General features: G+C 39.9%; 1 protein-coding gene across 1 annotated transcript in view; it reads right to left on the bottom strand.

Annotated features, from left to right (window-relative positions):
• Positions 1 to 600: 600 nt before the first annotated feature.
• The window catches only part of LOC116718553 (mothers against decapentaplegic homolog 3), a 29,913-nt gene continuing 18,078 nt past the window's right edge, over positions 601 to 12,435 (bottom strand). Inside the window, exons 2-8 of the mRNA XM_032560599.1 lie at positions 8,932 to 9,125; positions 8,662 to 8,796; positions 7,876 to 8,001; positions 6,607 to 6,819; positions 6,382 to 6,519; positions 4,989 to 5,133; positions 601 to 2,375 (exon numbers count right to left, since the gene is read on the bottom strand). Of these exons, the coding sequence (XP_032416490.1) occupies positions 2,252 to 2,375; positions 4,989 to 5,133; positions 6,382 to 6,519; positions 6,607 to 6,819; positions 7,876 to 8,001; positions 8,662 to 8,796; positions 8,932 to 9,125 (1,075 nt within the window). The 3' untranslated portion in view covers positions 601 to 2,251. The remainder of the gene's footprint in view (positions 2,376 to 4,988; positions 5,134 to 6,381; positions 6,520 to 6,606; positions 6,820 to 7,875; positions 8,002 to 8,661; positions 8,797 to 8,931; positions 9,126 to 12,435) is intronic.

Below are 12,435 nucleotides of genomic sequence, written 5' to 3'. Positions count from 1 at the left end.
TTATACAAGAAATCTAAAAAGACCAATTCAGGGCCGTAAACTGCCACTAATGATTACAACAGAAACTTTGAAATGGAAGAAGCAAACACGACAGCTATAACCTTCAGAGTGTATAAAAAAAAGGACAAATTTGCTTTTAAAACGTTCCCTGCAGGGCAATTACATCAACCACAAGGGTTTTAAGATCCCAACAGAATCAGGACTGCTGCGTTCAAGGACACGAGAAGCTCTACGGAGAGCTGGCTTGTTTCAGACTGGTAGATGCTACTGTTTCTGAAACAACCCAACACTTTGAAAGTTTACACGATTAAAAATGATCGCTCAGGATCGGCCCGCGTGTGTGTAATGGCACTGTGTCGCTGCTTTTTCTTCTGTTGCAGAATAGCCATTAACATCAAGGGCCAGGTTCATGTAAATAAAGACAGAAAAAAAAACCATATTGTTCATGCACGCCCACTGAGTCTTTGTCTAGTGTTATAGAACCAGAAGGAAATCGATCCACTTCCACTTGAGTGGGTGGGTGAAAGAAAAAGGGTTCAAAGCCGCGACTGTTTTTATAATTTAGCAACAGCTTTTTACCAAGTTTTCCTTTTTTTTTTTAAAAATTTGTTCTCCTGCTTCTAAATCCATCAACATTGTGAAGGTTAATGGTCACAATTGAACACCTTCACGTTGTATATGTACAGAGACCTGAAAATCATAATATATATATATATATATATAAAAAACAATTAAGACACTACTGTTATTTACACGCTGCTGCTGCATGTTTCCCTTTATAAAAAGCTTAAAACAAATCTGCCTCATGTTAACATGTTAAAAAAAAAAAGAAAAGAAACTACAACCCAGACCTGCCTGCAGTGTTTTCTATCCTCCAACGCATAACTTGGACTTGGGCTAATCTTCCAGAAGAAAAAAAACAAAATATAACATTTGCAAAAATGAATTTGAGATTCTCACGAGTCGGTTAACTTCTCTTTTCCGTTATTTATGATTCAGATGTTTCTGTTTTTCTCCAGGCTTGAATGTGCAAAAAGTCAGCGTGGCTAAAAATACGACCAAAGCTAAATCGCTAACAAAGCAGAGGCCTCTTCCTGCTCTCTGAACACATCAAAGCTTTCTGCAGAGTATTCACATCACACTTACCAGTGTGCAGTTCTGTCATTGAAAAGTGTGAAGAATACAATGCGCGGTATTTTCAAGTCCCGTTTCGGTACACATTACATGTACAATCGAAAATGATGCAAACATATTCTGCAGAGTGGAGAGGCTTCCTGAAAGTAACGCATGTTAAAACACCTAATCTCTATATCTACATGCTGGAATATTGATTTTATTTTATTTTTTTCAAACACACAAGTGCATTTTTCCTCCTGGTGACCTTTAGTGAGATTCACTATCTCTTAGTACTCCTGTAATGTTTTAAAGGGCTTTACGTCCTGTTCTCTCCTCATGAATCCTTCAGAATCTGGCTTATTTGTTGGTGATCTGACTGACAATTTTATGTGCTGGTGTAAATCTTCAAACTAGCAAAGCGGACTCCTTTTTTTCTTTTTTGATGTCGTTTACACCAAAAATCTATTTGTTTCCTTACCCAGAATAAGAGCTGCAGCATAAAATGAATGCATAAAATCGCAACAAACACTTCTACCCTCTTTGCAGTACATTCCTACAGACAGTGCTAACTTATGTATTAAATAAATCACTTTCAGTCTGTTTCATTGTTTTACATCTATAGTAATCTTCATAATCTAAGAAATGCCCCAAAACAAGAAAGTCAAGTGAAATGTATTTGCCATGATCTTACTTTTTTTTTCTTTTTTTTTTTCCTATTTGGGACACAATAATAATAATAAAATAATAAAAATTATTTATCAAATCTACTGTTCAATTTAAAATCTGTACAAAAATATGAACAGCACATTTCAATCAAGCAAGAAAGAAAAAAAAACAAAACAAAACAAACGTAAAGTTTCTGGCTTGCGGATGAAAACTACCATCAAATTAACTCGGACAATGTGTTGAGATCCTATTAACGACTTTAATGCACTTCGTCCCCTTTTTGCCACAAACACAAAGTGTTTCAAAAAAAAAGTGCTTCTGACAGCAGGTGTGGAGGTGGGGGGGAGGAACAAGGAGTGTCTGAATGAAAGGAGGGACTGAATGCAACGTCGGGATTAAGGAGAAGGGGCGGGCAGAGGGGGGTGGTTGCGGACGTGGCCTGTGAGAAATGAGTGGACGAAGGTCGTCCCTAAGAGACGCTGGAGCATCGAATGTTCGGGGAGCCCATTTGAGTGAGCACCTTGTCGAGCCACTGCAGCGGGCCGTTCAGGTGCAGCTCGATCCAGCAGGGGGTGCTGGTCACTGTCTGCCGCCTGCGGGACACAAAGGGGAAGAAGCCTCACAAATAAAATCTAGAGAGTTTTATTCAGTTCTGCGCAGAAATAAAAAAGAGACACATGATCTATTTCCCCCCAGTGAATGGCTGCATATTCCCAAAGTAACAAAAGCTGGGATCAGTGCATGAACGGAGCTCTGGGCCGAACACCAGGGGTTCCTTCAGCTCTTCCTTTACAAATCTGCAGAGAAATTTGTATTTTTTCTACTGCTGGTTTTATGTATTTCTGGACATTTACATACAAAGTGCTGAGTTTAAACCTGCTTAAATAGTGCTTGAGTCTTATGACTTGTTGGTTCTACAAATTCTGAAATAACACAAAATACAAAAATAACACAAAAATAACCAAAAATGTGTTTCCAGACCTTGTATGCTGCCTTTGCGGCAACAGAACTAGCACACCTCAGCTCTATTTCAACATCTGTAACTCTGTCAAATCAGAAATCAGAAACACTCTTCAAAGTCAGATCCACAGTCCATGCACACTGATTGCGTCGTAACAGTTGATGTTGATGACACTTCCGGTAATGTTGCGGAAAACCTCCTTTGTTACTTTGTTTCTGCTTTCTTGTTTCTGCTTCTGTTGCTTGATATGATTTTCTTAAAAGCCTACGCAGAGCTTCAGTTATGAATCACAGACGTCACACTGAAAGCAGGAAATGCTCTACAAAACAAACTTGATGCAGATGTTTTCTTATTTACAAATTTAGATCTTTTTCTGAATGACTGAAAAAAGAAAAAGTAGCAAAAAAAAAAAAGGCGTCAGTCATCACTTCAGGTAGATTTACACACATTTTTAAAGGCTGGAGTAATAAATATTTTCTCAGTGAGAGAGGAGAGACTAAAACCAGTGTTTTAAAGCACAAGCCAAAAAGTGGAACAAGAGGAGTGAGGTGGGAGAAGCCTTCAGCATAGAAAGAAAAGATCGGCCGCAATAATCTGTTGTGTGTGTGCGTTATATAAAAGTTTGATCTATTAGTGCTGCAAGAACCACACCTGCTTCCTCACTCAGCCAAAAGGCTCTCTGTTAAGACACTGCAGAGACGTGACAACTCTGACACATGCGTCATTTCCCTTTTCCTGTCATTTGCATTTCGCTCTAGTTGTGTTTTATGAATTGCTTTCCTTTAGTTTTTTTTCTGTTTGATACTTTTTCAATCTTCATGCTAAAAAGGATTATTTTTGCATGTTTTTTTTTTTTTTTTCCTAATTTCATTCCAATATTTATTTGAAGAGTTGTTGCTTTTCCCCCCCAAAATAATTTAACTGGAACAAAAAGAGACAGAAGGGTTCAAAATGAATGACCAGTGAAAACAGAGAGTGCGGAGGAGGCAGAGAGAGAAAGGCTGCTTGATCATGTAACCTGAATCCTGTTTTTAAGTGTCAACACATGTCAGCGTTTGGTCACAACACGAGTGGTGAGCAGTCGCTCGCAGCACCAAGGTCTTTCCCTGGTGGAAACCGTCTCTGTCGGCGCCAATGTTCAACCAATCCGTCCCACTATCAGTGAGTCAGAGTGTGTGGAAAAACGAGAGGGGACCGAAGGAGGGGAAAGTCTGACATCTCTTTTTGACATAGCACATGTGTCGGCGTGTGTGTGTTTAAAAATAGTTGGGCGTGCCACCAAGGGGTTTGGCTGTATTGACGAGACCTCGGTGACGTCATGCACCGGATTCACCAGAGTGTGAGCAGATGTGTGTGAGTGGGGGCGGCTGGACTGTGGGGCGTGATTCACAGTCTGTTCCTATTGTCTCCGTTCACACACACACACGCACACGCACGCCCACCCCCACCCATAAACACACACATAGGCTGGCTCTAAGAGGGAGTTAATCCTCGCTTTGCAGCATTTACAGAGCTGAGATAATAAATAAGATTCATCACTTCAGTACTCTATCGCCATAAGACTGTCAAAACTCCAGGGACAGAGATGAGGTTTGTTTAGAATAAAGTGGGAAATGTAATAAAAACCAGTCTAATATTTCTATCTATGAAGATTAAACTGTTAACGCAATAAGTTTGTTTTATTGCAACTTTTCTAACTCAAGAAAAAAAAAAAATCTATTTTCTGTCCATGTATTCATTTTTAATAATCCAAAGTATTTTGTTGCTGCCTTTAATGCCTAACGTAGAAAATGCAAAACATTTGGGCAACTTTTACCTTAATAGTAATTTTTCAATTTTTAGCAAAAATGCAGATATTATATATGAGTTTCACTGACCTTTTTCAGAAGTTTTAGGAGATTCCACCAAAATCTGCACAATTAAACTTGGGATCTTGATGGTTTATGAATGCTTTTCAGTGTATGAATAAAGTGACTTAACCTACACATGTAGTGAAAGTCTAAGAAAGGCCCTAAAATAGGATGCTACTATACTATCCGCTGGTCAGGATTTAATATAGTTAGTAAAATCAATATATGGTTGTAAACTTGATAGTATTGCAGTATTGCAAATAATAACATTCTACATTTAACCAGTTCTGAACCTCACTAACCGCATTTCCTCCTATAATTCTGTAATATCCTGCTCCAACATCTCAGTTCGACGAACAAGAAACAATTTAACAGCCGGTCAAACTCAGGTTCACCTGTATTCGGCTCCCCAGCCTTTGACGAAGCTCATGCGGATGGTGCACATCCTGGTGAGCTGGTAGACGGCCTCGAATCCCTGGTTGACCGACTGAGCCAGCAGGGCAGCAAACTCCTGGTTGTTGAAGATCTTCAAGTTACATCCTGGAGACAAACAACAAGCCGAGTTACGTCGAGGAACCAAAAGCAGCCAAAGGCCGAGCGGTTACAGCTGGCTTGACTCAAATTCAGAAAATAATTACAAGCTGGCATGTGGGAAGCCACCCTGTGCATGAAACTGGCAGTGACAAGTATTTTTCCTTTTGACTTATTCTTTTGTTTTTCTGACTGTGTTCTGTTTACCAGTAAGATGAATAACTAGTAAGTTCAGCTTTGACGTATCAAGAAACACTTAAAAATCCAGGTTCAAGCCAGGCACTAGTGAAACGGAAAATATTGTTTAACTAGAGGAAACCTGATAGGGTCTTTTGGATTCGTGCTGCTCTGGGTGATGTGTACACACCACATCTGTTCTGCATCATCCAGTTTACACAATTAGATTAGATTAATCACTGTTTCACTAATGAGATGCTGCAGTGTTGTCAGCTTTGTTATGGATACTGAGAAGTGTTTTAGAAAAGGGCAATTTGCAATTAGAACCGTGTAAACTTCTTACTTTTTCAATTGGAAATGTTAAAGCTTCACTATAAATTTGGGGCCAGTTATTCTGCAGTGGTCAGACTTTGAACAGAGAACCTGCAAAACAAACATGGTGTAAAGATGGACGGATGTAGGGCTGGAACGACTAATTAGATGAATCAGAATGAATCGATTACTGAAAGAATTTTCCACTAATTTAGTAGTTGATTAATCGTTAAAATAAACTCTAAAAAGTTTATTTTAGGAAAAAACAAGATAATCAGAGTAATTAAGCCCAAACTGTATAAGATTTGAATTATTTGTTGACTGCATTATTAGCACAGTTTTAATATTGTATAAAATGCTTAAGTGGTTAAATGAAAAATCTGCAAAATGTGTGTTATTTTATCCAATGAATCCATTAATCGTCAGAATAATCATTAGTTGCAGGCCTCAAACGGACCGAATTTCAAAACAATGCACTGGTAACGAGGTCCAGGAAACAAAATAATTTTCCATATTTAAAATTCTTTCCAAACATTTGTTAAATAGACCTGAAAAACACTTAAATCAATTTCCAGGCTTTTGCAGAACGTTTTGGGAACAATTAAAAACGCAGAGCCAGCCTGTGAACGGTTCATGGCTGCCTGATTAGTAGCGTCTGTGATCTAATCTGTGATGAGTGAATTTTTCCATCCACCTCCTCCTGGTTTTCTGTAACACACTCCATTCACTCTTTAGTTTTTCCACAGACTCTGTGGAGTTGTCACACACCTGGGGGGATCTTGCAGACCGTGGCGGGGTGCCAACCATAACGCTGATTACAGTTGGGGCTCTGGACGAAGATAGCGCTGTCACTGAGACACTCTGCAAACACCTCTCCTCCGATGTAGTACAGCCGCACGCCGCGACCTTAGAGGGAACAGAGACAGACATAACGGTGACATTAACAGCGGCAACAGATATTGGACTGATTTAGACGGGAGCGATGAGGCCCACCTATGTGTCGGCGTGTTAGCTCCACTGCTGCATTGCGGTTGACGTTGGACAGCAGTCCCAGGCAGAATCGCTCAGAGTTGGAGGGGTCTGTGAATCCGTCCACCGTCAGCGAGGGCTGCGAGGCGTGGAAGGTCTCTCCTACTCGCTGGTTCAGCTCATAGTACGAGATGGAGCACCAGAAAGCCGGCTCACAGTACGTCACAGGGTGGAGGTCTGAGACAGACGCAGAGGAAGAGGGCTTAGTAAACACTGTAGCTTTTATTTACTGTAAAGTAATGCCAGGCAGACAGCTAAACAAATTTAGAGAGGAAATGAGATAAAAGATAGGGAAGAAGGTGGACAAATGAAACATGGACATTCCACCAACTCAAATTTAAGAGTTTATACACATAAAAAAGAAATGCTTTTTAGGGGCCTAAAACTGACATTTCTGGGGTCTTTTTGTGATTCTTGGCTTGCACAGAATGCACTTATTCTCGTATGGACTGGACTAGCATTTAGCCACCTGCCAATGAATTTACATTCACGCATGACAGACACTAAAAGATAGCTAGCTAACATTAGTAGCTTGTTATTGTTGGCCTTAACCACCTCGAGACACGGTGAGTGACAAGATCTGCACGCAACTCAAACTTTTCCCTGATTGAAAATTTCTGTAAGAAAGAAAATTACCTAGCCATGCAAAACTTAAGACCTGTAATTAATGTACTTAAGGCGACTTGCATTTTCTTTAATCAATTCATGAAATTTTAAGGTGTTAATTTTAGATATATGTATTTAAAAATTTTTAAGGATGTGCGGCCATCCTGAAAAATGGCTCTAGCTGCCTGCAGACGGAGAAGAAAAAACCTGAGAGTCATATGCTGCTTCCCAGAGACTTTGTCCAAACAAAGCGAGGAAACTCAACCGTCACAGATGGGATGCCAGAGACAAGAAAAGTAAGATTACAGGCTCATCCTTGATTGTTTTCAGTGAAGTCAACTATTTCTGGTAAAATTGCAATGCGGAGCAGTCTCTGAAAGCTTCAACATGTCCTGCCAAATCAAGTAGTAAGGCAGTCTCCCAGATGTTTTCTCATCACGACAGAATAAACATCGGGTATCTTTACTGTGGACCGAACACTGCCTTGGTCTGTGCAACTGCTCACATGGTGGGCGTGAAAGACAAAGGACTCTTTCATCACCTAATTTCCTCTTACCAAAACAATTCCCACAGGGGGGGGTATGAAACACTAACACAAAGACACACACACAGACAGACGGTTCTCACCGAGGTTACTGTGTGTGGGTGAAACAGGGTTAGGAGACAGGTTTGGGGAGCTCGTGTCCATGCTGTGTGTCATCTGGTGATCGCTGGTCTCTCCATCTTCACTGAGGTAGCCCGGCGGCGGCGTTTCTGAGACACAGGAGAACAGGTTGATGTATGACTGCAGAAGTATTAACGCATTTCATTCAAAAGTTAACAGAAGACGGAACATTTTTTCTGGATAGTCATTCCTCATAAATCAAGACAAATAGATTTAATTTATGTTCTTAATTAACAGTTTTGTTAACTTTGCAGCTAAAGTTCAACAGAGATGAGGTGAAGAAGCTACAGCGTAATGCATTCTGCCTCTTCGCTCAGACAATCATGAACAGCACAGATCTTCTAAGTGAATTACGACAGAGTAAAAAAATAAATAATCTCAGAGGCAAACAGAGCTAATCTCAATTAACTAAACCTCTAAAAATCAAACGAGCAACTTCCTGTTGAGGATGTTTACAGAGATTAAACTAAAGGAGGTTTCTCCCTGCACCTAGGTTCCCTTGCACTTTTCTGTCTCAAATTAAAGTTCTCAACAAGGTGTTGTAATCACAGCTTTTCAAATGTGCTAAAAATTTATGGTAGAAACTCTACTAATGCCTCGTGTACGTAAAATGTTCTAAAAGACTTCTTCTTCGGGAATCGGCTACTCAAGAAATTCCTCAGATTGCCTCAAACTGAATCTTACAAGCTTGTGTAGACAGACCATAAACCCGCCTTTGGTGTGAGTCAACTTTGGAAGCTCGCAGATACCTGGTATGTAGTTGCTCTGGGGCTCAATGCCAGCAGGGAAATTGGTGTTTTCAGGGATTGAATGGCTGTAGTCGTCCAGTGGTGGGAACTCGCTGGGGATTTCTGTGTGTCTGGGCACCAGCACCGGCGGGAGGACTGAGACATAAAAGGAGAAACATGCAGATCAGAACATAGCGAGAGTTGCATTAAGAATATATGAAAAATTTAAAATAAAGTGGTTGCATAGCACGGTCTCATAACACAGGTCTGTTTTAAGATTAGCAGTCGTACCTGGCGTCTCTACTCTCTGGTAGTGGTATGGGTTGACGCACACCTCGTCCTTCTTCGTGTGGAAGGCATATTCGCACAGCTCCACGGCTCGCAGCTCGTGGTGAGACTGCAGGTCGGGCCAGCGCCACAGCCGGCAGTAGATGACGTGAGGCAGACCCTTCCTGTGGGACACCTGCAGGCGGCCATCCAGAGACCTGCAGAGAGATGCATAAGAAGTCTGTCAATGAGCTAAATTCAGATAAAACGTTCACAAGAAAAGCAAATCTTTGGCTGCTTTTGTTGTCGGGGGGGGGGGGTCTAAAAGGAGAGCTATTGAACTTCCCCCACAAATAAAAACAAGCCGTACAGTCGATTAGAAACTCCTACAGAATGACTCAAGACCAATAAGAGTAATAAAGAGGTAAGAAAATATCAAATCCAATCATATCTACTTCTCGTTATATGGAAGAGTGTGATTTGTTAAGTTCATTTGTATAGCACATTTCAGCAAAGTGCTTTACATCATAAGCACTAAGCTTGAAACAAGCAATAAATGTTACATTTTGTCAAAGTCATCAAGCAACTACACATTAAATATGATGATCAATTCTACTAATCAAAGGCAAACCTAAACAGATGGGGTTTTAGCCTCGACTTAAAGAAACTCAGTGTTTCGGCGGTTTTGCAGTTTTCTGGGAGTTTGTTCCAGATTAGTGGTGTATAGAAACTGGATGCTGCTTCTGCTGTGTTATGATCTTTGAACCCTCCACCCTTAACCCCCGGCCTCCTCCCAAAAAAGCAATAAAGTTGATTCAGATGACAATTATTCCTCTTACTCACAGTGGATTGAAATATATTTCTTCCTCCCATCTTGTAGATAAAGCTTGTAATGTCCACTAAAGTGCCAGATAAAGTAAACGTCTGTCATTTTAAACAAAGCAAACACCAGTCTTGAATTGGTACTTAGCACTCTAAAATGACCTACCCCTGATGAGAGCACAGGCTCTCAGTACATTTCATGTGACGTAGTGTCTAATAATAAAAGAGTGGAAATGAGATTACAGTATGGATAACAGGAATTTCATTGTCTTGTAAAACATCTGCCCTCATCTGGGATAAAAGGCTACTGGCAGAAGGATTTAGGTCAGCAGATAGCATCGGGCTGTTGTTTGACACAATAGGTTCATACAGCCTCTTCCTTTTGAGCACAATGACCTGTGGCAGAAAATATAAATAAATGAAATAGCCGCTAAGCTCGTCATGTTATGCAAGAGTCAACGACCGCATCCATGTCACTGTCTCACCCACTGCAGACTAACTATGACCAAGGGTCAATGGCTTTAACTAAAACCTTTTTATAGGAACAAATATCAGCTCAAAACAAAGACCAGGACATTTTCTGTCTTTCTACTCAAAGCTTGGCAACTTCTACTTAATCCATGCTGTAACAGGCAAGTTGAGTTTCAATTTTTCATGGCAAAAGCTTTTACTCACACCGTGTGTTTTTTAACAGTGCTTTAAAAGATGTGTGTCTGTGGAGCTTTAGCTAAAAAATATGCTCTCAAATAAATATAACTAGAGACTGAATGAGTTCTGATTTTTACAACTAAGTCCTGGAGTAGGACATTATGGGAAGCAATTTTTTAAAAAAAGGAATCGAACCATGCCATCACTAAATTAACTATGGCTTCTTTTTTGGTCACCTTGGTGATGAATTTACACCAAAAGACAACAATACCTTAATTGATCTCTCTCTCTTGTGTGTATGTGCCAGAACTGCTGTGTGTTTGATGCAGCAGAGGAAGCAGTGAGAAAATGTTTTCTGGGATCACGATAGCAACACCAGGAGTTTCCTCTGTCTAGCATGTGGTAGATAAGACAGTCTGGCTGACAATATGGCTGCTCTCTGCTCACGGAACCTTAACGACAAACAACTCAGCTCAGTGCAGAGTTTGGCTTTGGATTACAGTTTGTGGTAGACGTTCAACAAAAGTGATAAATGTGGCTGCTCCGCAAAGTACAATCTGTAAACTTTCACAGAGTTGGTAAAATACCCTCTGAATTCAAGTGCAAAACTCTGCATTAAAAGTTTCCTTTGCAAAACTGTTCAAATAAATTGGTAACAAATCCAAAGTAAAATTGCAAAAAAAAAAAAAGATTTAGTAAAAAATAAACTTTTTTAGTGTTAATCTGAATACTCTTGTGACTGCTGTTCCTCTTTTCTATTTCAGTGAACCTGTTTGGCATATTTTTTGATGAATAACTGAGTCTGCTTCCTTTCGTTAGATTTCATAATCCTGTGTTGTTTATGACCGATTGCAACAGAGTTCCAGGCCTTTTCGTACCTCTGGAAGTTTATTTCAAACCATATCTATTAACGTGGTCAGTCGAGTCTGTAACAGCTTATAAAAATAATTTACTTCAATCAGAAAATGGAGATATAAGACGGCTTTGAAGAGGGTTTCTCAAATTTCACCATGACACGAGAGAAAACATGTATAAAGGACAGTGAAGAAAAAATTAAATCAAAAACTCAAACCTTCTGAAAATCCTAAAGGGGAAAGAAGAGGTGTTAAGTCATGTTTTAAGCTGCTCTCGCTCTGTTATGATAAAAACATTAGTCACACAGTGTTGATCTGATGTCATTACTAAATGCGTTGGATATGTGCTGATCAAGGAGAGTTTTCTGGGCCTAGCAGTAGTTAAGTTTGCAGGGCACAAAAACAACAATATCCCATTTTTGTTTACTTTTATTAGTTGTGTGCAGACAGTCTTTCAAATTTAGCATTTGAGCTGCTGGCGCTGATCGGCAGAGATGTCTTTATAACCCCTTGAAAGCATGAACAGAGTAAACTCAGGTATGTCCAGCAGACACAGGAAACCATAAACTTGAAGAGTCCAGCTGCTTACTCTGCACAGCCACTTTACCCTCTTATATGTTGGTTAGTTTGATTCAACCAGAAGCCACAGACACAATATAATTACAGGCTGAATGGGACATGGTTGAGAAACACCTCCAGCACAGTATTAATCACTTCTGTTGTTTAGAGAGTGAGACAGATTCAGATCCTGCAAAACCAGTGTTGTATAGTAACGAAGTAAAAATACTTCACTACTTTACTTAAGTATATTTTGGAGTACTTCATACTTTCCTGGAGTATGAAAATTTTTGATGACTTTCACTTTTACTTCACTATATTTCCGAACTTAATTGCGTACTTTTACTCCGATACATTTTCAATGTGTGGTTTAGTTACTCGTTACAAAAAAGCGAGAGAGAGAAACGCAAGTGTTTTGACCCCACCTACTGATTAGCAAGTAGCAAGCAGGCTACCGAACAAAGTCCGTAGCCTGGGCTTGTTCATCACCACCAATAGGATACTTCTTCTTCTTCTTCTTTTCTATTATGGCGGATCACAAGCAACTTTAAGGTGCATACCGCCACCTACTGTACATGAGTGTGTAGAAGCATTACTTCATATCTATTAAATTCTACTTTTTAATTTTGTATTCTTAAGATAAATA

This window comes from Xiphophorus hellerii, chromosome 4 (genome assembly GCF_003331165.1).
Source record: "Xiphophorus hellerii strain 12219 chromosome 4, Xiphophorus_hellerii-4.1, whole genome shotgun sequence".
NCBI lineage: Eukaryota > Metazoa > Chordata > Actinopteri > Cyprinodontiformes > Poeciliidae > Xiphophorus > Xiphophorus hellerii.
Note: the sequence above shows the minus strand (reverse complement) of the source record. Positions and strands in the feature narration are given on the sequence as shown.